A 25,230-nucleotide genomic window follows, 5' to 3' on the forward strand; every position below is an offset into this window, starting at 1 on the left:
TTATCTAAACGTGTTATGAAACACAAATGACCGAATCAAACAACAGAAAGATTTATTTGTGCTTAAAATAGTGAAGAAGATGCTATATTCTTTTGAAGCTGACTACTACCAAATAATGGTTAAAAGGCTAGTGTAAGATAAATTTTGGAAAACAAAAACCAAATAAAGAAGTATAGGTTGGTAGTAGATGAAAGGAGAATTTAATTTGTACAGCTAAACGTTTGGCCATATCTTTCCACCTTTCTCACTCAATGCTAACCACCATCACTACTCTATATACATACATACATTACCAAAATAATTTGTACACCCTTTTAACACATTAACTTTCCTTCCTACTCTTATTTCCCATCTAGCTTCCATTAATTTTAGCATTACAACCACTACTATAACGTTTTCTAACGATGGTCAAATCAAACACCGCCATTGTGGTCGTCGCCATGTTGGTGGGGGTCATTTTTGCTGGGTTTCCATGTTTTGAAGCCCAGTCCCCTATGGCAGCACCAGTGATGTCACCTGGGGTGCCAATAGCGATGGCACCCACTACTGATTGTGTTACTGCGTTGACAAATGTGTCAGACTGTTTGACCTTTGTTCAGGTTGGAAGTAACATGACTGCTCCAGACAAAGCCTGTTGTCCGGAGTTTGCAGGGTTGCTAGAAAGCAACCCGATGTGCTTGTGTCAGCTAGTTGGACAAGCCGAAAGCTTTGGAGTAGATATCGGTAGAGCGCTCATGCTTCCTGATGCTTGTAAAGTCGAAATTCCTTCACTTGATGCTTGCCCAGGTAATCTCAATATTTCTTGTTTCTTTCTTTTTATATATAAAAGCATATTTATTAAAAGCTACAATTTTCAATTCATTACTTGTATATAGGATGAATTATATGAAATTCTAAGTATACATACAATCAAGTGGATTTGCATTTGCTGAACATAGTTACACTGGCTTTATGATGTATCCTTATACAACAATTAATTAAGTCTAGTGACATTATAACATATTGTCGTCAAATGGCTAATTAAGATGCACATGAACATTTTGTCATGTTAACTAACTTTGACCGTAAATAACTTTGTTTGTACGATATAATAGTTGATAAAACTTATATTAACGAAAAGTACATTAAAAACCCAATCCATTCATTTATTTCATATCAAGTATTACATGACACAACCAAAGTTATTTACGGTTAAAGTTAGTCAACATGACAACTAAAATGAGACGTAAGGAGTACATTACAGGGACCAATTATTTATTAAAGCACCGCTTATATAGACTATTTATAAGTTTTTTTCGTTTCACATTTATTGGTTCAACTAAGTTATTTAATACTGTTGGTGGATATATAGATAATAGCTATCGACATGCATGTGCATATCCTTTCAATGTAATGTAGATGTCATAAGGCTACCCATGTGTATGGGTCATCTTTCATCAGTTGATCACCATAGAATAGTGACCAGGTTATATTTGTTGGTTCATCAAAAATAATTTGTGATTGCTCATTAACAAACTACTACTACTACTACTTTTATTTGTTTAAAATTTTGTTTCTAAGTTAAATGCATAAAATATATTGAAAGAAGTAGTATTTGATTAATTTTCTTATATGGTCAAGTTGTTTAATGGACTAATAATACAAACTTGGAATATAAGTTTCTGATACTTTTTTTGTATGTATAACTTTTTTTTGTTTTTAATATTTAACAGCACCCCCAGTATCAGCACCCACACCTGCTGGCTCGGAAAGTGAAGCACCTGGACCTGCCGGATCAACAGCAGGTAACGTGATTCAATCTAAATATAGTTCTATTTAGCCATGTTTTAGTTTTGTTTAATCAGCAGGTTTTAGGTCAAATAAACAAGTATTAGAATAAAATAAATAAAATAATAGGTTTCTCTTCACTGAAAATCATCGTGCATCATGAAAATTATCGTGCATCAATTGTTTCGTGAATCTTCATGCATCAATTTAACTATGATCTAAGGGTCAAGATGTCTTATTTGTTTTACTTTAATACTTATTTTACAATAGTCAATCCCTAATCAGCAACATAGTTTTATACACAATGGTATGAGCCATTGATACGCAATGGTACGATCGATTCACATACATTAGGAATGAGATTGTGCTTTGAACTAGACTTTAATTCGATTTGTGAGGTTGTGCGTAAATAATGTGCACTAGTGTATAAGTACTAAATGTACATTTTCTTCGCTACCGACCAGCTATACTGTAGGTAATAGGAAGGAAAATCCTTTCAAAATTGTCCAAACTTGACTAGTTAAGTTGTAACAATTTCAATCATTGAATTAAAAGTCAACAGTCAAAATTCAAACTTACTTTTTTTTTATATCTTTGACTCTTGATTCAAACATAGAGCCTTATTATATCTACAGCCTAACAGGAAGTATTTAGAGTGCAGCGTGGTTTATTTCTAGATATTTGACGTTCGTATTATTCTTCTTTTAGATTTTGCTGTTAAGAAAAATAATAAAAAAATCATACCTCTGATAAAACCAGAAAACCGAAGATATGTGCTCTAACACTTTCTCTCATTTATTTTCGAATTAACAGCTGGTCCGACCGACGAATCAGCGGCTATGACTCCTGCAGGTAATAGTGGTAGCAATGGAGCTTCCAGCACGACAGTTCATGATATTTCGACTTTCATTTGCTTGGCAGTTGCTATCTTCATAGCATATTACTTTTAATTTAATTTAATTATTCTCTTCCACTATAGACATCTCATGATCCTTCACATTTTGATTATAGTATATGTAAAATTATTTAATTCACACATTTGATGCTTGAAATGTACCAGATCAATAATTATATGCAGTGAGTTTATCTATTTTTATTAGCATATACTATATCAGTGAGAATCTATATTGTAAAATTTATTATTCATTTATGTTTGTTTCTGTTAAGTTATAAAATAGCTAAATATTGTAAAATTTATTATTCATTTATGTTTGTTTCCTGTTAATTTAAAAAATATCCATTTGTTTCTAAACACGAAATATGTATTTGTTCACTTCGTTTGCCATCCCATTTTTAAAAAGTCACATTTTCAAAACAAGATGTAAAAATTACTTTATTTATCAGCCTAATCACAAAATCAAGCAATACACCACTCCCTTTTGTTGCATCCACAAAAGCATCAAACCACCTTATTACACTCCAAAATCCAAATCCACTTGTTAATGTTATATGCAAGTTTCAGGCCCATTTGTTTCAAAGCCATAAGGCCCTAATTTCCCGGCTCATCTTGCGCTAAATCCTCATAACCGACTCCTTATATACTCATGTCTCATGATGCTACTCGATCAAAAAACTTATTATCATTATTAACCGAACATAATGCCAATTTACATGATAAGCAAAACAATACAAATTACATGAACAACTCTAAAACATCAACTATATATGAAACATAGTTTCAAGCCATAGGTTTTTATTTTACAACTATTATTAAAAGTAAGGCTGGACACAAACTACATACTTATACAACCAATTAACGGTAAGTCCCACCAGTTCCGGTATGGTGGCCGGTAACACCGGTAGTAGTGTGTGTCCCTGTTCCAACCTTGTCAGCCACTTTCTGGGCAGCGTTGTGCTCTTTCGTTGCCTGTTTCTCATACTCGGCCTCGTGTTTTCTTTCGTCCTTTTTCTCCCTAGCCATTTCCTTTTGCATAGGATCATGGGCAGTCATCTTTTCTCCCTATATATATAACAAAAATCATATATCTACTATTAATTGTACATGAACCGAACACATTCAAAACAAATACGAATACAAATAATCATGATATACAATTATACATAGACCTAAAATTTATAAGCTGTAGCTACTCCTAATCGATCAACTCAAAATTGACACTCACATTCAACTCATTCTCTTTTCTCATCTACAACTTAAGTCTTGATCTTCTTCCGTAAGTTTATTTTTATATTCAAACCGCTAACTGTCATACTAATTGAGCTACACAAATGCCTAGAATAAAACGCAGGACTTCTAAAATTTCCCTTTTTTAATCATAAAAATGTCAGAAGTGAGACTTGAACTCGAACCTGAGGTTTTAGACATATGTATCCATTATTTAATGGAACATCGACCAAATAATTACTTCTCTAATAATTTTTTTTTCTTTTTTGCTAATAATGTGCCTATGTAATTAATTAAGGACTAACCATGGAAGACTATATATGTAGTGTGCAATTACAAATTACTTGCAAAGATATTAAACATAACCCAAACACGAGTAATAATAATAATGATATATTAAAAAAGGTAAATGGGAAAACCTTCTCTTGGAGGGTGGCTTTGGCCTTGTCCATTCCAGCCTTGGCGGAAGCGGCCATGTTGGATGCCGATTCCTTGACGGACGCTGCTGCATTCTTTCCTGTCTGCATTTTGTTTCACTTTAATTAATTTTGAGAAAGCTTGTCTAATGTAACTTTTAATGTAGAATGATGAATGAAAGGATATAAGTACATGTACATTATATAGATATGTTTATCTTTTGTGGGTTAATGCCACGTATCTAGTTAGAAATGCTTAGGTGGTCTTTTGGGATGTGGTGCTTGTGACATGTGGTGAAATATTATCAGTTGTCGGTGATACGTAACTTTGATTACAATTTTATCTTGTTATTAGTAATCTGAAATGCAACTTGTGACATGCTGAAAATCTAGAAAAACTTACTCATGATAAGTTATCAACTTCGATAAAGGTCATCAAAGTTTGGAATTATTTGTTTAGTGACTTGTTTTTCAAATAATGTAATTAGCTAGGGAACTTATCTATCAGATTAATACGATAAGTTCTTTTTGTTAATTGTAATTATGGATTTTCTTATTTAGTTTGTGATATAATTTTTGTCCATATTATAAATATAATTAGTATGAACAAAAATCGTGTGGCAAATTAAATATGCAAATCCATATTTTTTAATGTGGAGTTTTAAAATTCCATATTTTTAACGTGGATAAATTTCTATATACTTTTAATTCAATAGAGTTTTATACACATAAAAGTGTGACAAACACATAGATCCACAGATAAAGGCCAGAGATCATAGGTTTATAACTTGTCAAAGACAAGTGGAAAAACTATATTTTGTGATTCTATGTGTAAGGATGATGACTTAGCGGATATGAGTTCTATGTTGTGTGCGCTCTGAATACCAAAATGATATGTAGGGGCAGAGGGTTCTCATATATATTTTTTTACAAATTAGGCCCATTTTGTTTTATAGAAATACATATCTTAGTCAATACATTATTGAATGATCCTTAACTTGTAACACAACATTTGGGAGCTATTAAGTTGGTAGCATCATCATATTTCCATGAGCTAGAGTTAGTTATTCCATTGAAACTGAATGATGTTCTCTAATATATGTTTTTGGTTTGTGAGTGTTTTTATTGTAGGTAAGGCTTCATACATGTAGTTCTTTCTCTTACACAAATCTGTTCTTTTATTATAACGTTTGTCTCTGTTTTTTTACCCGCCTTTCATCGTTTCTTTCTTCTCCGTTTCTTCTACCATCAAAAGACATTTTTAACCTAACTGTTCATCAAAAAATAAGCTTATGTTATTTGTTTTTTTCAAATCTTTTGCTAATGAAATTATAGCCGCTAATGAAATATTTGTTTTATCAAACTGGACTCTCAAATCATAGGTAGATTACCGTATTAGGTAGACTCTTTAATAAGGAGGGGGAAGTGTCCAACCCAAATAGATTAAACTTTCGTTAAAAAGGATAGCTTGAAACTTCCTGAAGGTCGTATAATTAAAATATTATGTTGGGTAAGTCTCTCACCAGATGAATCATGCAAAAATAAAATCTTAATTGAAAAATAACAAACTTCTTTGTTGTATGTACATGTTAAGCCTGCGTCAAAGGACTATCCACATGCATTGCCAGAGTATTCTCTCCTTACGAGGTAGTCCGATAACCATTAATCTCATACTGCTCTCTCTAACATCATTTGATGTAGGTGATCAAATAGGAGACTAGGAACATGTCACAGTAAGGACTCGTAATAATTAATGGTTGTTCGGATGGTCTTTATTTTGCGGCACTAATTATTTGTTAACAAATACAAAAATTATTTGTTTTGATGACGAGCATGTCATCAACAAGTCCTTATCCTACATCATCAAATTATTAAACATTCGACTGTCGTAGTGTACATTCTACGAAAATACTTCTAATCAGTATCATATGAATTTGCATGTAAACTAACTTAGTGGTGGCCACTTTTTTTTAGACGACCAACTAACATGATTTCCTAGGTACTCTGTACGGAGTGACCCATTGAAAAAGAAAAAATGTCACCACTTAGCTATTCAATCGAGTCGCGCAAAAACTCAAACCACCCGAAATTACTGAAAAATCGGATGAAAGCTAATAACCTGTTCATCCGTTGACACGTTGATAAATTACCGTTAAAACTTGTTTGCTTTAAGAATCGAAACCTCATCTCGAAGAGACAGGGTCTCCTATCATTGACCTCTATGCTAAGTAAACTGAACTTTTTTCACATTTAAGTGGTTAATTAAGATTATGATACATAGAGACATTCTTTGGAACATAAGTGCTCTATTATAAGAACTAGCGACCTGAATAGTCTCAAGTCTCATGCAAACAAATGTTGTATTTATCGGTCATTTCAAGTGATATATCGGATATAATCGTATGTCGGTTAGTAACTTATACGAAAAATGGGTTATCAGACTAATATCTCGCCTTGGTCAAGTTTCAATCAATAGCGATATTTATCAGTAAATCTCGGCCATTTCGATCAATCTCGGTTAACTAAAAACTTTGACCCGTTTCTTTGTTAACCAAAAAGAATGGATTTTATCCAAAACCAGGGTTTCTAGTTTTATAAAGACGGATTTTGGTTCTTTAAACCTCTTCCTTTAGAAGTGGCGTGCTCAACTCATACCTGGTAGGCGTTGGAAGCCCTGTTTCAAATTGGCCAATCACTTCTACCATCATTTTGAAGTTATCCCTTTCAAAAGCATTTAGGGGAATCTCCCACTCATATGCCCACCTACTAATGTATCTATTCTTCATCCATATTCTCTCTTTCCGAATAACATTGTTAAGGTCAACTTTTTTAACCATTCCCTTCTTTATAAACTCTTGTTTGCAAGTAATCCATTCCAAAAGAATCATCATCATTACACTACTACACATATCTAAATAGAACCCTCCAAATTGAACCCGCTTGCTTAATAGAGGGCCCGCATTCCTTTTCCCTTTGTAAACAACCGGACTTTATGTATTCAGACGGTTATCACTAAATGGTCGAACATCAATTCAAATTTGAATAAAGCAGTTGTGATTCATACTACAACCATTAGCCTAGCTTTCATTAACACACTATCCACAATGACAATCTTTCGCAAACCTCGTCTTAGCCCCTTTTATTTTCCGCCAGCAGCCACACCTCCAATTCTGTCAGAATCTCCATCGCGTATTTGCTTAAGCGGTTCGGTTAACATTCTTCAATTTGCTAATCTGTTTGTAAGTTTTTTAAAAAATTTAAATTAGGTTTTCATTAATTTAGTTCTTTTATTTTTAATCACTTTCGAATTGATATAATATAGTGTTTGTGTTTGTTGTTTTAGATCATGTATTACCCTAAGTTTTCAATTTTGAGTGTATTTTGAGAAAATTAGGATTGATTCTGAGTTATATATAATGTAATACTGTATATTGAATGATGATGTCCAGTTTTTTTGATATTGGCTTTCTTATTGGTGAATGAAGACTATTTCATTATCGAATTCTCCGTTCTTAAGACCAATGATTTGATTATTGTTTTCCTATTTCAGTTAATTATAACTTTTTTGAGTTTTCTTTTTAACTTATAGGAAACATAACTTAAAAACAGAGCAAAAAGCGACAACAAGTTATGGTTTGGTATTCTTTCAACCTGATAGAGACATATGATGGTATAGCATGTTTACTCTATGAGAAATTCTAGGAACAGATAGTTAGATATATGCACTTCGTAAATTCTTGGCAAGCTACGCTATAAACAAGCAACTCCTATGTGCTTTTGTCTATGTAAAGACAATTGACAACCTTGAAACTCCTTATTTTTATATTTGGTCATGGCCATAAATAATGCAAGTCAACTAACAGAAGCTTATTTAGAGAGCCATCTTTCGTGCCACTTTTGGCGCACAGTTTTATTAGCATTGGAGAATAAAGATGGTAATCTCGTTACGAAGAGAGTCGGGTATCGTGCCTCTTTTGATGCACAACTTTATTTTATTCTTTGCAAATAATGATCTGTTTATATATATATATATATATGTTTCCTTTAGGAAGATAGAGTTGATTTGGAGACTGGGGTTTTGCTTTATAGACCTTCTGGTTGTGGACAAACCTTAATTGCCAAAACTATTGCTAATGAAGCAAAAGCAATTTTCATACGTATCAAGGTTTGTTACTGAATCTGATTTCTTGAATATCTTATTAACCTAATGTCCTGATGATTTCTTCATTATGATATGTTGTCACTCATGAACATGATGATAAATGTCTTTTTGGCTCTAATTTTAACGTATGTTTTATAGCTTTTCAATGGTTGGAAGAAGAGTCAATTGCAACTCTTCGATCTAAAGGCTGTATTGATGGATATATTGGTTCTTTTGAGAAAGATGGACTCCATATTTTATTAACTTGTGAAATATAATTTCTTGTACGTTCGATGATTGATATCTACGTACTCTTTCAGATATTGGTGGTAGGTATATGCAAGGATGAATGCGTACTTGATTTTGTGTGCTCTACAAGAAATCATGGTCTTCATGCACCTCTAAAGGATGTGATTGTGTATTGGCGTGTGTGAAACTTTTGTTCTTCCATTACATGTTCCCAGCAACATCATTGTTGCTCTTGCTCAACCACAGGTATACTCATTACTATGTTATGACATGTTATCTATTCTCAAAGACAAATTTGTTTCTTCAGCTGTGTGGCGAAAGATAAAGTCCATTGGTGGCGAATGGAATGTACTCTAAACCTCTAATGGATCTCAGGTTTCTACCTTCTTACAATTTTGTTACACTTTTTACTTAACTTTTTTATTAGATTTGCTTGAACTGCCTACACTCAGTATAACAAAATATCATTAACGGATATCTCCAATAAATCAATCAAAAAATAGGTATGTTATTTGCAGATGCAACTTGTTGCTTCCATGTCAACTTTTGAGTAGATATTGTTACAAAAGTTTATCGCATTATATAGTTAATGACTTTAAATGAGGACATGATATTTACTTATTCTTTACCAGAGCTAACATCATATATTCTCTTGAATTCATATTTACTAGGATATTAGCAATGGGGATGTCAACTAATTAAATAGAACTGTTAGGGATATAAGTTTAGTGACCTTACATTTCAGTTCTAGTCTGCTTGAAAGATGGATTTCTTTTAGTTATGGTATTTGTATCTCATTAGGCGTTTCTGTTTAACTTGTCAAAATTTGATGATATAAGCAGGTTGTCATGGTAATGGCTCAAGTGTTATGGGATTATCAGAATTCTGCTTCTCAGAGCCGCTTAAAGATAAACGACAATTTATTTCTCGTTGAATGGATACTCTTATTGCTTTTCTAGATGGGAACAATGTAGCAGTATCTATTATGTTGGTTTATTATCCTTGTATTTCATACGATAAATGTACGATATTTTACATTCAACCCTTTGTTTGGGGTCACGTGATTTATTATGCTTTATAATGAAGCTTTGCTTTTAACTTGAAATACTATTGTTTGCTTTTAGTTCTTATTTCTATGAATTTGGCGTGGTAAATTAAATTGTTTCTGTAATGTATAGCTGATATCTGGATAAAAGGCAAAAGACATACTAAATTAGAACCCGGTTTCTATCATAAAATTGGATTGGCGGGCTCTAATTGCCGGGTCTTATTAGATAAGGCGGGTTCTATCAAAACTTGGCGCCAAGGAAACTAAGCGATATTATATATAAAAGGATCCGGTTGTTTGTTACAAAGGACCCGCTTTTTGAAACGGGTTCTACTATCAACCTAAATAGGACTCCCCTGCATAGGACACAGATATAAAGCGGGTTCCATTATATATTTTAACCGGGACAAATTAAGTTATGTGTAGTAGTGTTAATTGCACTTTCATTAGTATCCATTCTCACCTTTGATCTTATGGCCTCATTTTGTTTTATTTTAGCCTTATTTTTGTTCTTCTTTTCGTTGATAGCATCCCGACATTTCACTGGTCTTCTTTGGTAGCCTTTGGATATCTAGATACTTGTCCTAGAATTTATGCAACATGTTGTTTTAATCTTGTAATCCCCCGCTCATCACTTTTTTACACAATAGGCATTTGACATTGGATCCAGGCAAATACCAAATTCCCAACCAACATCAATAGATTTTCTGTTAGCTTCATAAGCCGTTGATGATGCAAATTGTGAACTAGCAGATCCATAAGCCATCAAATACGAGAGAAATATATCAATGACAAACTTACCTACTGGTCAATTACAGATAACAACATAGAACTCATATCCGCTAAGTAAATAATTAAAGATAACAAAAAGTCATTATAACTCGAATTTACTGATTCAAACTCGAACCGAAGTAACAAAAAGTAACTACAACTCGAAAATCTAATAGAAAGGAAATGTTGAAGTAAAAAAAGTAATTACATCCCAAAATTAAAAATTTGTTCAAGATTACCCAAAAATTAAACAAAATGATTTCAAGTATTCGAAAAATTAAATAATTAACAAAAAAAATTTGAAGTAAAGAAAGTAGGGATTTGCTAACTAGAGCATAAAATAGAGTTGTCAGAGGGGGATTGGTTGGCAGTGGATGCGCCAAATATTACCAAAGGTGGGGAATCGCGAAGGGGTGCGGTCAGGTGTATGAAAGCAGTGAAAGAAAGTGGGAAACCCTAATTGTTAATAAAACCCATTTTTTTAGTTAAAAAAAAGGGTCAAATTTTTTGTTAACCGAAATTGGCCGATGCGGCCGAGATTTATCAACAAATACCGGTATCGACCGAAATTTGACTAAGGTGAGATATTAGTCCAATAACCCTCTTATCGTACTAGTTACAGACAGTCATATGATATATCACCGATATATCGGCTGAGATACTCGATATTTACAACATTGATTTGCATGAGACTTGAGACTATGCCGGTTGCTAGCTAGTTTGTAAAATAAAGCATTTCTGTTCCAAAAAAATGTGTCTATGTATCATTATCTTAAGTAACCACTTATATGTGAGTTGAATTTAGTTTAATTAGCGCGCATAGAATTCAATGACAAGAGACTTTGTCTCTTGGAGATCAGGTTTTGATCCTTAAATTAAACAAGTTTTACGATGATTGTTGTTGTGTCTACGGATAAACAGGTTATTGGGTTTTTTCCGAATGTGGAGCAAGTTCTGGCGCCTTAAGGTTTTGTGTGACTCGATCGGCTAGCTAAGCGGTGACATTTTGTCCATGGGTTATTCCGTATGGAGTACCTAGGCAATCTTGTTATTTGGTTGTTTAGAAGTATGTTCGTAGAACATATGTAGTGTAGTATGAAACAATTTGATATTTAATAAATATTAAAAGAGAACCCTTAATTCAAAAATGGAGTAATCTGGACCCTTTATTAAATTTATTTTTTATATCTCCATCCTTAGATCAAAATGATGACATTATCATTGATTCAACTTTTAATGAAGTACTCTTTTAGTCTTATAACTATGGATAAAATGTTCTAACAATGCATATTATTATTAATTAATATTCAATTAATCATATCAAAATTAATATGTATAACTTTTTGGATATTCTTTAATATATTTAATTTTTTGGATACCCTTTTTGATTCACAACATCATCTATCTTACTTTTAATTTTAATTTGGTTTCATATTTGATTTTCTTATAAATTATTTTAACAAATTAATATATTATAAAAAAAAATACACATTCTTGATTTGTTAACAAATAATGATTCTTTCAAAAAACTATGCTGATCCATCTTATACCTTTTTTAATACATGATTTTTAATAGATATTAGCAAGTATATTTGCAGTCACTTAATTTGTGTCAAGTAATATTAAGATTCATCTTCTATTATAGTTTATCTTTTGTATTTGATTTTCTAACAAACAATTAATAATAAATAATTTGTATTGGATTATCCTATAATAAATACACACTTGATGATATATGATTAAGGTTGAAAAATAGGGTTGTTTTTCTTATAGTGAATCATTTGAATGAGCTCATAGAAGATATTGTGACAGTCATTATTGTGATATGAAAAATGTATGAGTATTATACATGAACTACACATTAGCATAATAAAGATTACATATTTGCTTTCATATCACTATATACAATATCATGTGTAACATCCTAATTATTTTTAGACCAATAAAAGTTAACATTTATTATAGTTTTGACATTAAAATAGGTTCCTAGTATTTTATTTTTAAATTTGGGGTTAATTTAGTTGGAACTTTAACGGATAGTGAGTAAAATACCTATTAATTTTTGGAAGAAGGTGTGGTATCTCCATGGAGTGCCAGCCACTCTTTTTTTGTGTGATTCACCATTTTTTTTAAGTATCTTCTTCGTGCTTGCTTGCTTCTTTTCTTTCTATTCCAATCAAATTCTGATTCTTTTAACAACTCAATAATTCTTCAATGGTTAATAAGAATAATAATAATCTCCAATCACCTAAGAAATTAAAAAGTGGGGATTTGAGTTTGGTGGTGACGATGGACGGAAATTATGAAGGAGAAGGAAAAGAAATTGTTATTTGAATCTTTGATTTTATTCCAAAATCCCTTAAGGTAAAGACTTTCTAACCTAATTTTGATTTATTTAAGAATTAGGTTCTTACTATTAATTGAATTGGGGAAATTTGGGGCTTTCTTTAAAATAAGTTAATTGCTTCAATAGAAGTTAGGGTTCTTGTAATTTAATCAAATTTAGGGTTTTTAGTTGGTCTGTATCAAGGTTTTGATGAATGTTAATGAGAAGAAAGAAATTGACAGATTATGTCTCTGATTTTGTGACGAGTAAAACACCCCTATATCAGATTATTCAATTGTTGAATCCTAAAAAGAAAATGTAGTTATATGTGTTAAGTTGAAGTGACCACTAGAATGAGTTTAAAATGTGGAGTAGAACTCGAGATATGAATTTTTAAAATCAGTGTGGTCATTCTGAATTTTTAGCAAAAACGATTTTGTATTAGTTTTTAAAACGAGTATATCACACTAATAAGGGTCAAATATTGTGTTGGTCATTGAAGATAAAATGTACATAAATATGTTAAGTAGAAGTGGCCACTGGAATGAGGTCAAAATATGGTGTAGAACTCAAGTTATGTTCATTTGAAGTCAATAAGGTCAAAACTGTTTTGTTAATGAAAACAACAACAATATTAGTTTTTAAAACAACAAGAAGTCATCTTTGAAGGACAATTCACATATTAGTCACTAAATATAAAATGTAGGTTTATGTGTCATATAAATTTGGCCACTAGAATCAAGTAAAAAGAGTTAGTAGAACTTGAGTTATGCTCGTTTGAAAGTAGCCTAGTCAAATATAAAAATGAGGATTTTGTTATAAAAGTGAGTTTGACATTATGATAATGATATAAGACATACATGTTATGTGAACCAACCCTAGATTAATATAAGATTGTAAATGATGGGTTGGGTGTTGAAATGCTAGTGATTATGGCAAGACGACTTAGTATGTGATTGATGATCTTATATGCATTTTTGATTTATTGCTAGGTTGAAAGCTTATATATATTGTGTTCTTGCGGTCATATAGATTGTTGATTGGTTGTCGCGGAGGAGGTGAGTTTTCTTGCATACTTATATATATGCCTTGGGTCAATTACCATATGATGGTGGATTCCGTGTGTGGTAATTGATTTGGTGTTAAGCCTAAGTAGTGGTCGTCTTTGATTACGGGCCTAAGTAGTGACCATAGTCCATGTGGGACATAGCTCATGTGGAGCATTGATATTGTTTATTAAGATTGTAACCATTTGCTTATATAGATCCATGTAATGCATTGCCACAAAGGTGAGTATTATAGATATGAAACGACGGTGCCATAGTCTATATGCAATAGACCTTTCTCCCTTGCCCTCCTTCGTGTGTATAAACGTATGCAAGATTATTCACTAAGCTTTGCTTACTTTTAGTTGTTTACCCTTTTTATAGGTTGTCTTGGTTGTGGAAACAATATTTAAGGCTTTGAAGAATATTGAAGTAATAGCTATGACGGAAAAATGGTATTGATGCATAGAACCCGTAGTAGCCCTCTTGATCTTGGCTCATGATATGTCATTTTGGCAAAATTATTGTTAAGTCAACTGTTAGCTTCAAAGAGTTTTCGTTTACTTATAATAGGTCATTTGTAATACTAATATAGTGATTATGGTTAGATGTATTTTGAAAAATTATTATCCGTAATAGGTTTTTGATGTCAATTTTACGAACTCATGCCGAAATTTCTAATTTTTGTGAGTTTTTTTTTATAACGAGTTTTGGAAAATGTATTTGTCTAGATTTATAATTGAGTTCATTCCTTTAAAAAAAAATCTTATAAAATGGTCGAGTCGAGTTTGGTCCTTTCATCATGGCAGATCAAGTTGTGTTCGGTAGGATGGTTGATATCGATGCACTCAAGGAATCTTGGAACATCTGGGTTAAAATTGTCTTACTTTGCAAGCTGAAGTATAAGTACAACCCAAAAATTATCCCATTCGAGTCCCTCGCTAATGAAGGAGGCGTTAGGAAAATCAATAACTTCGATATGGCTTCAATGAAGGAGATTAGATGTTTGTGGATCATAGACATAAAATCAACTTCTACAAAACCACTACTATTTGTCGATCCAATTATTTTGTGGATTTCTTGAATCCTTATAACTTTTTATACCATACGTAGTTAACTACTTCCATGCATTGAACCAACCGTTTTAGCTTTCAGTTCACTAGAAAAAAGTGTATGCTGCAATCTTTAAAAATATAATGAATTGTGATATTAGATAGAACTAAAAAACACTTGTCAGATGGATGGGAAATCACTGTCAAATCATAGTCTTTGAAATTATATTTATGAAAAAAGTAAAAACCGATTTATTTTCATAATTTTTATTTTATTTATTATTCTGTCATTTATTATACCATTGTGTAAGCATTTTAGATAAGGAATTGTTGATGACATGATGGTCAAAATAAATATTCTTTTTTCCTTTGTTAACAAATAATTAGTGTTTGATTATCTTGTATATCAATCAAGTTATCTACATATAAATGGTTAGATGAAGGTAGATAATATCCCAATTAGTTTAAAATTTTAAATTTTTATATATCATTAGTTTTTATAAATAAGTAAAGATAAAAACACATATTTTTTAGAATGTTGTTATTTTTGTTATTCCATTCTCTAATACCTATTGCTCGGTTGTTAGGTGTTAATTTATATTCCCGTATAGTTGTTTCTATACCTATTAACTGCGGATTGTGTGGCTTATTTTGAAAAACAGATTTCAAAAAACATCAAATTAATCACAACACTTAAAAAAATGGATTATGGTGAATAAGTCACCAGAGTTGGGTCTAAAGCCTTTATTATTATTTTTTAAAGATAACTTTTATTCAGAAATATTTAGTAAATTAGGTTTTTGGCCCGTGCGTTGCACGACCTAAGTTAAATTTCTAACAAATAAAAGCTTAACATAAAAGAAAACCTCAAGAGAAGAACGGACATAAATTTTTGTGAAGTTTTCATATCCTTAAACGTATAAACCACGGCAATCCTGGATACTGTTATTACATCTATTATTAAAAACAGTTATATCTACAAACCATGTGGTTATAATAGTATTTTCATTCTCAAGTACGACACACCTTATCATGCATATATATAAGAAGATGTATCATGTATTTATCAATCATTAATGTTAAAAAAATATGAATCGTAAGGAAAATGTATCATTGGATGATATCTTCCTTAATGTTAATGAAAGTTAAAATATTTAAAGAAAAATAAAAATATATATTTTTAGAATAGAATCTCAGCTAAAAGTAAATATTATTTTTATGGACTTATAAGAAGAACATATCTTATCATCATATGTATATAAGAAGATATCTTTTAATATACTAAAAAAGACCGTTGTTCTAATAATTTATTAACCAATCACAGCTCTCGATTTTCTCCGGTTGATAAATTTAACCATCTCACTCTTTATATAGTAAAGTTGTTTTGAAGGTCATACATTCTATGCATTTACATACTCTCTAATAACTTTTTTTAGATAAACAATCATTTTTTATATAAAATGTAATAACTTGAATAAGACGGTAATAAAGACAACCACTACAGAAAGAAAAATAAAAAGAGCATCAATAACTATAACCTATTATCAACACATAATAACATGTTTTGCTAAAAAATGTTGAAATGGAAGAGGCAATATGTAATCAGGGATTCCAGGTGCGCTTTCTATATGTGGACCTGGTTAAAAAAACATATTCATGGAATTTGTTCACTCATTATTAAAAATTTGATGATACTTATTAAATTAATGAAGTTTTTATAAACAACTCATGTTGATACACGTGGATTAAAGATAGTTATAAGAAGAGAATATAATCACTTATTCATTATAAATTTAGTAATAAAAGTATAGTATGTGAACGTATTAAGGAAATCTTTTAAAATTTTTAATCATTTAATTAATTAAAAAAAACCTAATAATTATTATTTAGATATATTATTATAGAGGTAAGTTATTTTGAGAACTCCTAAAAAAAAGAACTCAAGACTATTCTGGACCACACATTTTTTTCCTCTTTCTCTCTCTTCAATTAAATAATAAAATTCACCCAAATCATTCAAAATGTTCTAACTCACAAACCGTAAATCGTTAGACGAAACAACAAGCATGGGTAGTCTTAAAATTTCGTCCTCTTTCATTAGAGATCCAATTCGATATACTTTTGACGACTTTTTAATTTTCGTTTTTCTTTTTGGTAGTCACACATAACTTACACATGTGTAGGCTGAACTTACACATGTGTAGGTTGAACAAAATTAAGATTCGGAACGGGCTTCGCCCTTAAGGATATTCATAAACCAAAGCTAGTGGGGTGATAGGTCATAGAGGATGATAGGTCATAGGGGGTGACCAGTGAGGGGTGATCAACCTAACGGGCTCCGCCCTTAGCCGCTATTCCTCCGCCATGGACTAAAAAGGCTCCGTCCTTGGCTACCATGGCTCTGCCATGGATTGACGGGCTCCGCTCTTGACCTTCATTGTTGTGTACATATGTTCATTTACTAATTTACATGTGAAAACAATGATCTTACACATGTGTAGGATGAACGCGATGGGAAAAAAAAACAAAAATTAAAAAGTCGTCAAGATTATATCGAATTGGATCTCTAATGAAAGAGGACGAAATTTTAAGACTACCTATGCTTTTTGTTTCGTCTAATGATTTACGGTTTGTGGGATAAAGCATTTTAAATGATTTAGGTGAATTTTCTTATTTAATGGAAAGAGAGAAAATATAAGAAAATGAGTGGTCCAGAATTGTTCTCACGTTCTTTTTTATTTGTGAGTTCTCAAATAACCCTTCATCTATTATTATATTAGTATTTGTATTAGTATTTGTAGAAAAAATCTCATTAGTTATACACTTTTTTGTATTAAAAGCACAATTTACAACAAATGGTTACTTGAATAATAAATCCAAATCAATATAAACTCCATTCAAGATTCATTCTATCTTTCAATAAAAAAATAACAAAAAATTTTCTCCTTTTTTATATATTAGTTTTGCGTATGAATGTTTAAAGTTACAATTGTCACTCAAATTAACATCCTAATTGTTATCAATAAATATGAAAACAATCCTAATTGTTATCTAATTAGTAATTATTATATGACAGGTGATTAAAAATAAACTTATTTGTGTTGTGGGCCTGCATCATGATCAAATACATATACTTGAATGTCAAGTATGATCACAAGTATGTATATAATTTAATTTTTAATTATCTTTTAAATTAATATCAAATTATGAGTACAATTGGTTTTAAAAATTTTATAATAGAAGTATTATTGTAGTATGTGTCTTGTGAAATGACTACGACAAACAATTCCATCAGTATGTCTCAGCAAATAAAGACAGTGACGAACTTTTGATTATTGTACTACAACTTGCAAAGTATAACACTTGGAGTCGTATATTTTTAAAATTATAAGCTTTTATTACTTACATGTATGAAGATATAATAATGATAATATCGTAAATCCCGTGTCTAGTGTTGAACACGGGTCTAAAATCTAGTATGATTACATGGTATTACCACCAATTTAATTCAAAATAACAATTCAATTACTTACATGCTCTACATCGAATGAATAGGTATAACCTAGCTAATAGATATTAATATATGTAATGTAATGAGATTGTATGGAAAATTAGAAGTTACATAAAATAATACTTATTAGTTAAATATAGTAATAAAATTAAATAAGTAAACTTGAAAGTTGAGAGAATAAAAAAATACTTATATAAAAACAACTATATCTATTGTAAAAGCAAACACTTAACATAAAACACTTGATAGTCTAATGGTTCGGCCATTTAATATTCCTTTTGTAACACGTCGCCGGTTCGAGACCATTTTGGTTGTTCGCTCTTGAACTTTTAGTATTTTTAATTCATAAGCTATATATGTATATGTGGCCAATGTGGTGTCTGCTTACGCGTCGATATCTAGAGACAATCAATGTGACCAACTATTACTATTCTTCTTTCTATTCTTATACTTAAAAAAAAGCTTTATTATTTAGATGGGTCTAGGCAAGCCCTTTGAAAACCCATATTTATCACCATCCATTTAGTTGAGATGATCTATCTGAAAGATATTTAGGCTCATCCAAAATGACTGGCCCATTTAAATTAGGATCAGCAATTGTCTTACATAGAAGGGGCATGTTTTATAAATCCTCCACCGTGCCGGGGGACCAAGCAGGGCATAGCTAGCGGCATAGGAGCCGACTCGATCACATTTTTGTTATACACCATCAAACAGTGCCGTCTCTGAAGATTTATGGATCTAGTCCGAGAAAAAAAAAGGCTCCTAAGCTAAGTTTAACAAATTATATAAAATTAATTAACAATAAAAAATTAATCTGTTAGACGATTAATAATTTAATAGTTAAATTTGAATTTTAAACAATTTAAGATTATGCTAAAATCTAAAATATAAATCTAAAACATAAATAAAATTCAAATAGGTTCAAAATAATATAAAAAAAATCTTAGAAAAACAATAACCAACAAACTGCTATGCTATTGTCTTTTTAAATAACATATGAGAAAAATAAATATGTGATTGTCATGTAACTAAATTTAAGTATAAAACACTTCACTACTAATTTTTTTAATCTTTTTTGTATAATAAATAAATGATTGGGCTCTACGTTTTATGAATTAAGAAAATTAAGATATGAGGGTTTTATATCTTAGCTTAGGTACATGACAACCATATATTTTCATTCCTCTAAATATATACATGTATTGTTTACAATAAATGAGAAAAATGACTACTTACGTTGTCATTAAAAAAATGGTAGACAATGAAGTGACAATGGACGATTTGACTGCCCAGTTCTGATATATTGTACTGAATAACCTTTTTTCTATTCATAAAAGTATGTGAGTAGTTTTTGTATGCGGTTTAAATTATATTCTATAATTTTAGATTATTGTTATAATTTATAATGGACTTAGTTAATTACATTTACGAATACATAACTTTTTATATATATAACATTACAAATAAAAAAATTCGGACCCCCTTAAAAACCGGGTCTCGGCCGGTCGGCCATCATCTAAGCCGGCCTTGCCATAAAACGTGTTTTACAATACTATACATTATAATAATATAATTAAAAAATATTTGTTAATGTACGGTAAAAAAATATGGTGTACAAACCACTTCTCTATACGAAAGTAACGAAAGTCACAAAGCTACAATGAAATCCAAAACCTTTTATTATGATTCATTTAATTAACCATAAAACCACCATGTATGAATTGTACAAAATTGTAAGAATAAGAGCCTAATCTATGCTATGTAAATTATTAAAAGTTATTGTCTTATCGAATCTTTATTCCTGTATGCCTTATTTGAAATCGTTTATCCATATTCCATTGAATGTGTTTTTTCATGTGCTTCAAAAATATGCAGTTAGGTTTCCATTGTTAATTTGGTTATTGTTTTGCTAATTTAAAATTGTTATACTAATTATGTAATTTTATAAGGGTGAACTATGAAACTATTTATCATTCAAATTGTTATATTGTTTGACGTTTGTTTTTCAATTGTTTATTAGGAGTAAGATATATGAAAGGATTTTTGTAAAGAATATCATAATTTCGGTTAATGGTATTACGGAAATTAGAAATGTGGTTAATTACCTCTAATTCTTTGATGGTGTATGGAGTCCTTACTATGGACATTTATTTTAGAAAGATATTATATTCTCTGTTGCTTTCAAGGAAATTTGTTTTGCCTCCATCAAGTGGATTTGTCACTACCTCTTAGAAACAAATTATTCACCATCATATCATAATTTCAAAGAGGAAACAAGGACTCGTAAAAAGAAACGAACATATGAGCAATAACAAGAACCCGTAATTGAGTTGTTGTATTCTATTTAGCCTAACTAGATATACGTTATCTTTACGGGAATAAATCTCTTTGTAGGATCCTTAATAGCTGTAGTCTCTCATGCAATATGACGACAGTGAACATATAGATGAAAATATTGTAATGAGGTTCGTCTTATCAAGCAAAGTAAGTTGACATCGTTTATAGAAGTCGTTTACTTGACCTTAATTTGTACTATATGCTTCTTTCTATATCTCGTTGGTCCCAATTTCCAGCTAAGTCAAAAGGCATTTTGACCAAGTTGGGAATTGTTTTATTGCTACGTACTTAAAAGGATAATCATGTGTGAATGTTTAGCTTTGTCATTTTATTTTATATTTTTTACAATTTAACACACAATAACTAAAAATCACATGATTTTAAAAAAAAAACAATATAAGAAAGAAACAAACGGACCTACACCCTCTTCCTTCGCAAGTCACTTAATAGAAGGTCTAAACCGATAACCCGGCCTAAGTGACGGGGCTGTGCCAACGGAGTCATAAACCGAGGACTAGTCAGTTTCAAACGACGAGCACAGCTGGGAGCCATCTAATGAGCCTAGTACGACTTGTTTGGTCACACACTGACGCTCGCATCCAACTTTTTTATCTTCATATTGTAACAAATTAATGTGTTTGTTGCCCTCATAATAACATAGTATGATACAAAAGTCATGTTTTCATAGCACATCCTGATATCCTTTAACCATAACTTTTCGTTTAACTATTTAAAACATAATTAAATTACACAACTACCGAAGTTATATAAAATAAAATATTGGTATGTTGGAATTTAAATAAATACTAGATATTAGACCCGTATTAAATACACGTGTTTTATAATATTATTAATATAAGAATTGTTATATGGAAAAAAAAAATACTTATACGTCAAATATAAATATATTAAAAAATTTTTTTTGAGATATTCAAATGTAAATACTTAATGCTAAATCATAGGTGTATGTTATAACAAATATTCTTCTATATAAACTTTTTTAAATAACACTATCTTAATTTTGATTATACAATTGTAAGAAATAAGGTCTTGACCATGATACAACTATATAAAAAAAAAAAGACAAATATATGAGTGAACTGGAAATTTCAAAGTTTAATATACAATTGAAAAATTAAATTAAATTAGTATACTATAAAAACACATGTTGTCATCAATTTTTCACACAACTCATAATAAAAATAAAAGCTGAAATACATAAAACATTTTTTTTTATCTAAAAAACCATACACTAAAAATGAAAAACGACTATATATCTACATATATAGGATTTTAATAGTCAGATAATAATATGATTATAGATACATTCGGATAAATTTCAATAGTCACATAATCAATTCATAGCAACTAAAAATAATTTGAAAGATGATAATGATACTTACGATAGATATAAACACATATATTTGTTTCTGCAACTAGGGATGCATGCTTGATTTATTCTGGCGTATGTATGCAAATGGTTGCTTTTAATTTTGCTTTCAAGAATAAATGGATGATATAGATATACTCATACATGCATATTAATCACACTTTAAGCGCAGAACAAATATATCTTTTATAAATCTAGAGGTTATCTACTCAATTAATTTAAGTATATCAACCTACTAAAAAATATTAATTAAAATTGAGAGATAAAAAAGTGAAACTCACTCTAAGATATTGATGCGAATTGAATAACTTTGTTAGTATATTGATATCAATCGATAGATTATTAATTATTTAATATTTAATATTAATAATAAAATCTTTAAATAATTAATAGAATTAAATAATGACATCATCAAATCTTAATTTCATTAAATTGATCTTTGTGATTAGTTAATAAGCTATTAGGTCAGTTATCTTTTAGTATATATAAAGATAAAGATATTTGCATGTCTATTAAATTTACATCACGGGTTTACGAGATAGATTGATCAAACGTATATGGGTACAAGATTATACCCATGCGGATGAAATTTGTAAGTATTTACCCGTCTAAAACACATTGTCATATCCTTAATTAGACCACGAATGAAATATGTTAGGCTGTTAGAAGGGAAACACACATAGTTCTTCACTTGTAAACATTCAAAATCGTGCATCCCAAATCCACCCAAATATTCAAAAAAAATATATAATAGTTCAAGGAATAAGTTTATCACACTATAAATTATGTTGGTTCCCACTCATTTGCACACCATGCACCACGTCTCCAAGTGGCACCGCTTCAATTCGACCCCTTGCACCATATTTCTTGGATAAATTTAGGAACCTTGCAATCTATAAATTTATTCTTATTTCTCAACCAGTATCGCAACTGTAAAATGTGACGGGGATTGTGGCGGTAACGAGTCCAGTATAATATTTTAAAGGATAAAAGATTAATAGTGTAATTTAATTATTAATGATAAAAGAGTAAGATGATTTGAAAATTTTTTTAAGGATGCTTGGTGAAATATTTTAAGTGATACTAAGTAAAAATATTATATAGCATAAATAAGGGATAACATTTTAAACATTTTTCTTATGTAACTTTCAAAATAATGATGTTTTTTATAATAAGTGGTATAGATATTAATGAAATGAAATGGATGTTAAATATTATTAATGATTTTTTTAAGAAAAAAATATTAAAAGTTTATGAACATCTAGAACACAAAATTTATTGTAGTTGATAAAATTATGGACCTCTTTGAAATTATTAAATTTTTTTTCAAACCTTTTAAGTTTATATATGACATACATACTTAGAATTATAAGAAAATCCACTACTTTCGTATAGTTAATTATGGATTCAAATCTCGTAAAATACAATGGCATTGTTTTTTCGTTGGTCGGTCGAGTAGCGACATTAGTATACACCTTAATCATATAAGGGTAGATGTGAATATGTAAATTCCACTACTTCTCACAAGGTTCAAGATATGAAATATTTCAAGAAAAAAAACTCACATATTTATCACTACAAAAGTCGAACCCAAAATGTGTGTTAATAGTTATCTCTTTTATTAAAGAAAATATAATAGATGCTATAATAATCAGTAGATAAACAAAAAACAAAAACAGTTTGAATATACAATGAGCTCTTAATTAGTCTTGTATTGGATTTGAATTTACATATTCACATTTAATTATCAATTTAAAATTTGAACTATTAAAGATTAACATAATTTAATCGGGATACGATTTAATGGAAGTTGGGCTCAAGTGTTGGACCAAGTATTGGATTTGTAGACGAACAGCCTATACACTCAGACTGGGCCCTAGGGCATGGGGCATGCAAAATTTTACATGGATCCGGGTGAAAGCTTGTGACTTTGTGTAGTTATATATTTGTATTCAATCCATTCAATTTTAATACTTTAAAAAGCAAAGCGTTTACATGTCTACATATATAAAGATCGACACATAGTGCTTACCATACTTAAAAAGCGGTTAGTGACAAACTAGTTGCATGAGTATCAACTTGCAGTCATAAATTAAACTAACGGTATAATAATAGAAAATATAATAAACTGGTTTGAGAAGGTATGTTACTCGAGAATGACATACAGTTGATTAGATCTCAAGAGAAAGACGGAAATTCGGAAGAATATTTGAGTTCGATTAGAAGAGGGTAACTTGAAATTACAATTCGTTGATCCTAGAAATTTAAATAATTAAAATAGAGATCTTATTATTTCTAGATTATCCCCACAAAGTGATATTCCTTCTTCAAACTTTCATTAAAAAGAAGTTCACGTTCAACGAATGATGTTATTTGGTCATACATACCCTTACACATAGTTACATCTCTAACACATAACCTTTTCAAAAATAATGAACTAACATGGTATATCGATATGCAATTATATTTAATTTATGTTTAAATAATTTCCTGTTTCAGTAGTAGTGGGCATGGCAGAAATTATTGATTTATAAATTTATAATCATTTAAACTTTAACTAATAATATAAGTAACAATGAAGTAATAATACAGATACTTTTGTGATGACTTTGAATTATGTCAATTTGTAATTTTATATGAAAACAAAATGAAACTGGTATTCAAATAAATAGAAATGTAAGTTCGATCAAGTTTTTTATATGTATCTTTATCGCAGAGATTTGTTTGAAGTATATGTACTAGTGTTGGTTGGATGTGGGGGGCCGGCCAAGCCGGCTGACTGACACACGAACCTCGTGTGTGCCGTGCTAAACGTAGGTACATATCAGTATAATGTCGATGTAATTACTAAACTGTAAAATTGTTAAACAATTTAAAATAAGGAAGGATAGATATTGTATGCGTTATTGCATTTCATTATAAGCTCTTTTTTTTTTTTTTGAAAGAACTCCAAATCTCGTCAGTAATAATCACATTTATAAAATAACTATAACGTGTCAATGTTTACAATGTTCAACCGGGTAAATGATCGATATAAAATATGTACAA

General features: G+C 30.4%; 2 protein-coding genes and 1 long non-coding RNA gene across 3 annotated transcripts; 2 read left to right on the forward strand and 1 right to left on the reverse strand.

Moving 5' to 3' along the window:
* The first annotated feature begins 286 nt into the window (after nucleotides 1–286).
* LOC122608106 (non-specific lipid transfer protein GPI-anchored 12-like) lies at nucleotides 287–2,869 on the forward strand. Its single transcript, XM_043781196.1, has 3 exons — nucleotides 287–786; nucleotides 1,713–1,784; nucleotides 2,581–2,869. The coding sequence occupies exons 1-3, from the start codon at nucleotides 405–407 to the stop codon at nucleotides 2,715–2,717; spliced, it is 591 nt and encodes a 196-aa protein (XP_043637131.1). The 5' UTR covers nucleotides 287–404; the 3' UTR covers nucleotides 2,718–2,869.
* Nucleotides 2,870–3,520: 651 nt separating this feature from the next.
* On the reverse strand, nucleotides 3,521–4,419 carry LOC122609212 (11 kDa late embryogenesis abundant protein-like). The gene is made up of 2 exons (XM_043782268.1): nucleotides 4,312–4,419; nucleotides 3,521–3,727 (listed from the first exon to the last, which is right to left on the reverse strand). Exons 1-2 carry the CDS (start codon nucleotides 4,417–4,419, stop codon nucleotides 3,521–3,523), a joined length of 315 nt encoding a protein of 104 aa, XP_043638203.1.
* A 3,236-nt stretch (nucleotides 4,420–7,655) lies between these two features.
* Nucleotides 7,656–9,803, forward strand: LOC122608107. The gene is made up of 3 exons (XR_006325164.1): nucleotides 7,656–8,268; nucleotides 8,357–9,073; nucleotides 9,541–9,803. It is a non-coding gene; the product is annotated as an uncharacterized LOC122608107 (long non-coding RNA).
* Nucleotides 9,804–25,230: the final 15,427 nt, after the last annotated feature.

Source organism: Erigeron canadensis, chromosome 7 (genome assembly GCF_010389155.1).
Source record: "Erigeron canadensis isolate Cc75 chromosome 7, C_canadensis_v1, whole genome shotgun sequence".
NCBI lineage: Eukaryota > Viridiplantae > Streptophyta > Magnoliopsida > Asterales > Asteraceae > Erigeron > Erigeron canadensis.

What these genes read in the sequence shown, in the direction of transcription:
- LOC122608106 (XM_043781196.1), top strand. Translation starts at nt 405, where the DNA reads ATGGTCAAATCAAACACCGCCATTGTGGTCGTCGCCATGTTGGTGGGG. An exon ending in TTCACTTGATGCTTGCCCAG is followed by an intron (nt 787 to 1,712) that starts GTAATCTCAATA and finishes AATATTTAACAG; the next exon opens with CACCCCCAGTATCAGCACCC. An exon ending in ACCTGCCGGATCAACAGCAG is followed by an intron (nt 1,785 to 2,580) that starts GTAACGTGATTC and finishes TCGAATTAACAG; the next exon opens with CTGGTCCGACCGACGAATCA.
- LOC122609212 (XM_043782268.1), bottom strand. Translation starts at nt 4,419, where the DNA reads ATGCAGACAGGAAAGAATGCAGCAGCGTCCGTCAAGGAATCGGCATCC. An exon ending in AAGCCACCCTCCAAGAGAAG is followed by an intron (nt 3,728 to 4,311) that starts GTTTTCCCATTT and finishes TTATATATATAG; the next exon opens with GGAGAAAAGATGACTGCCCA.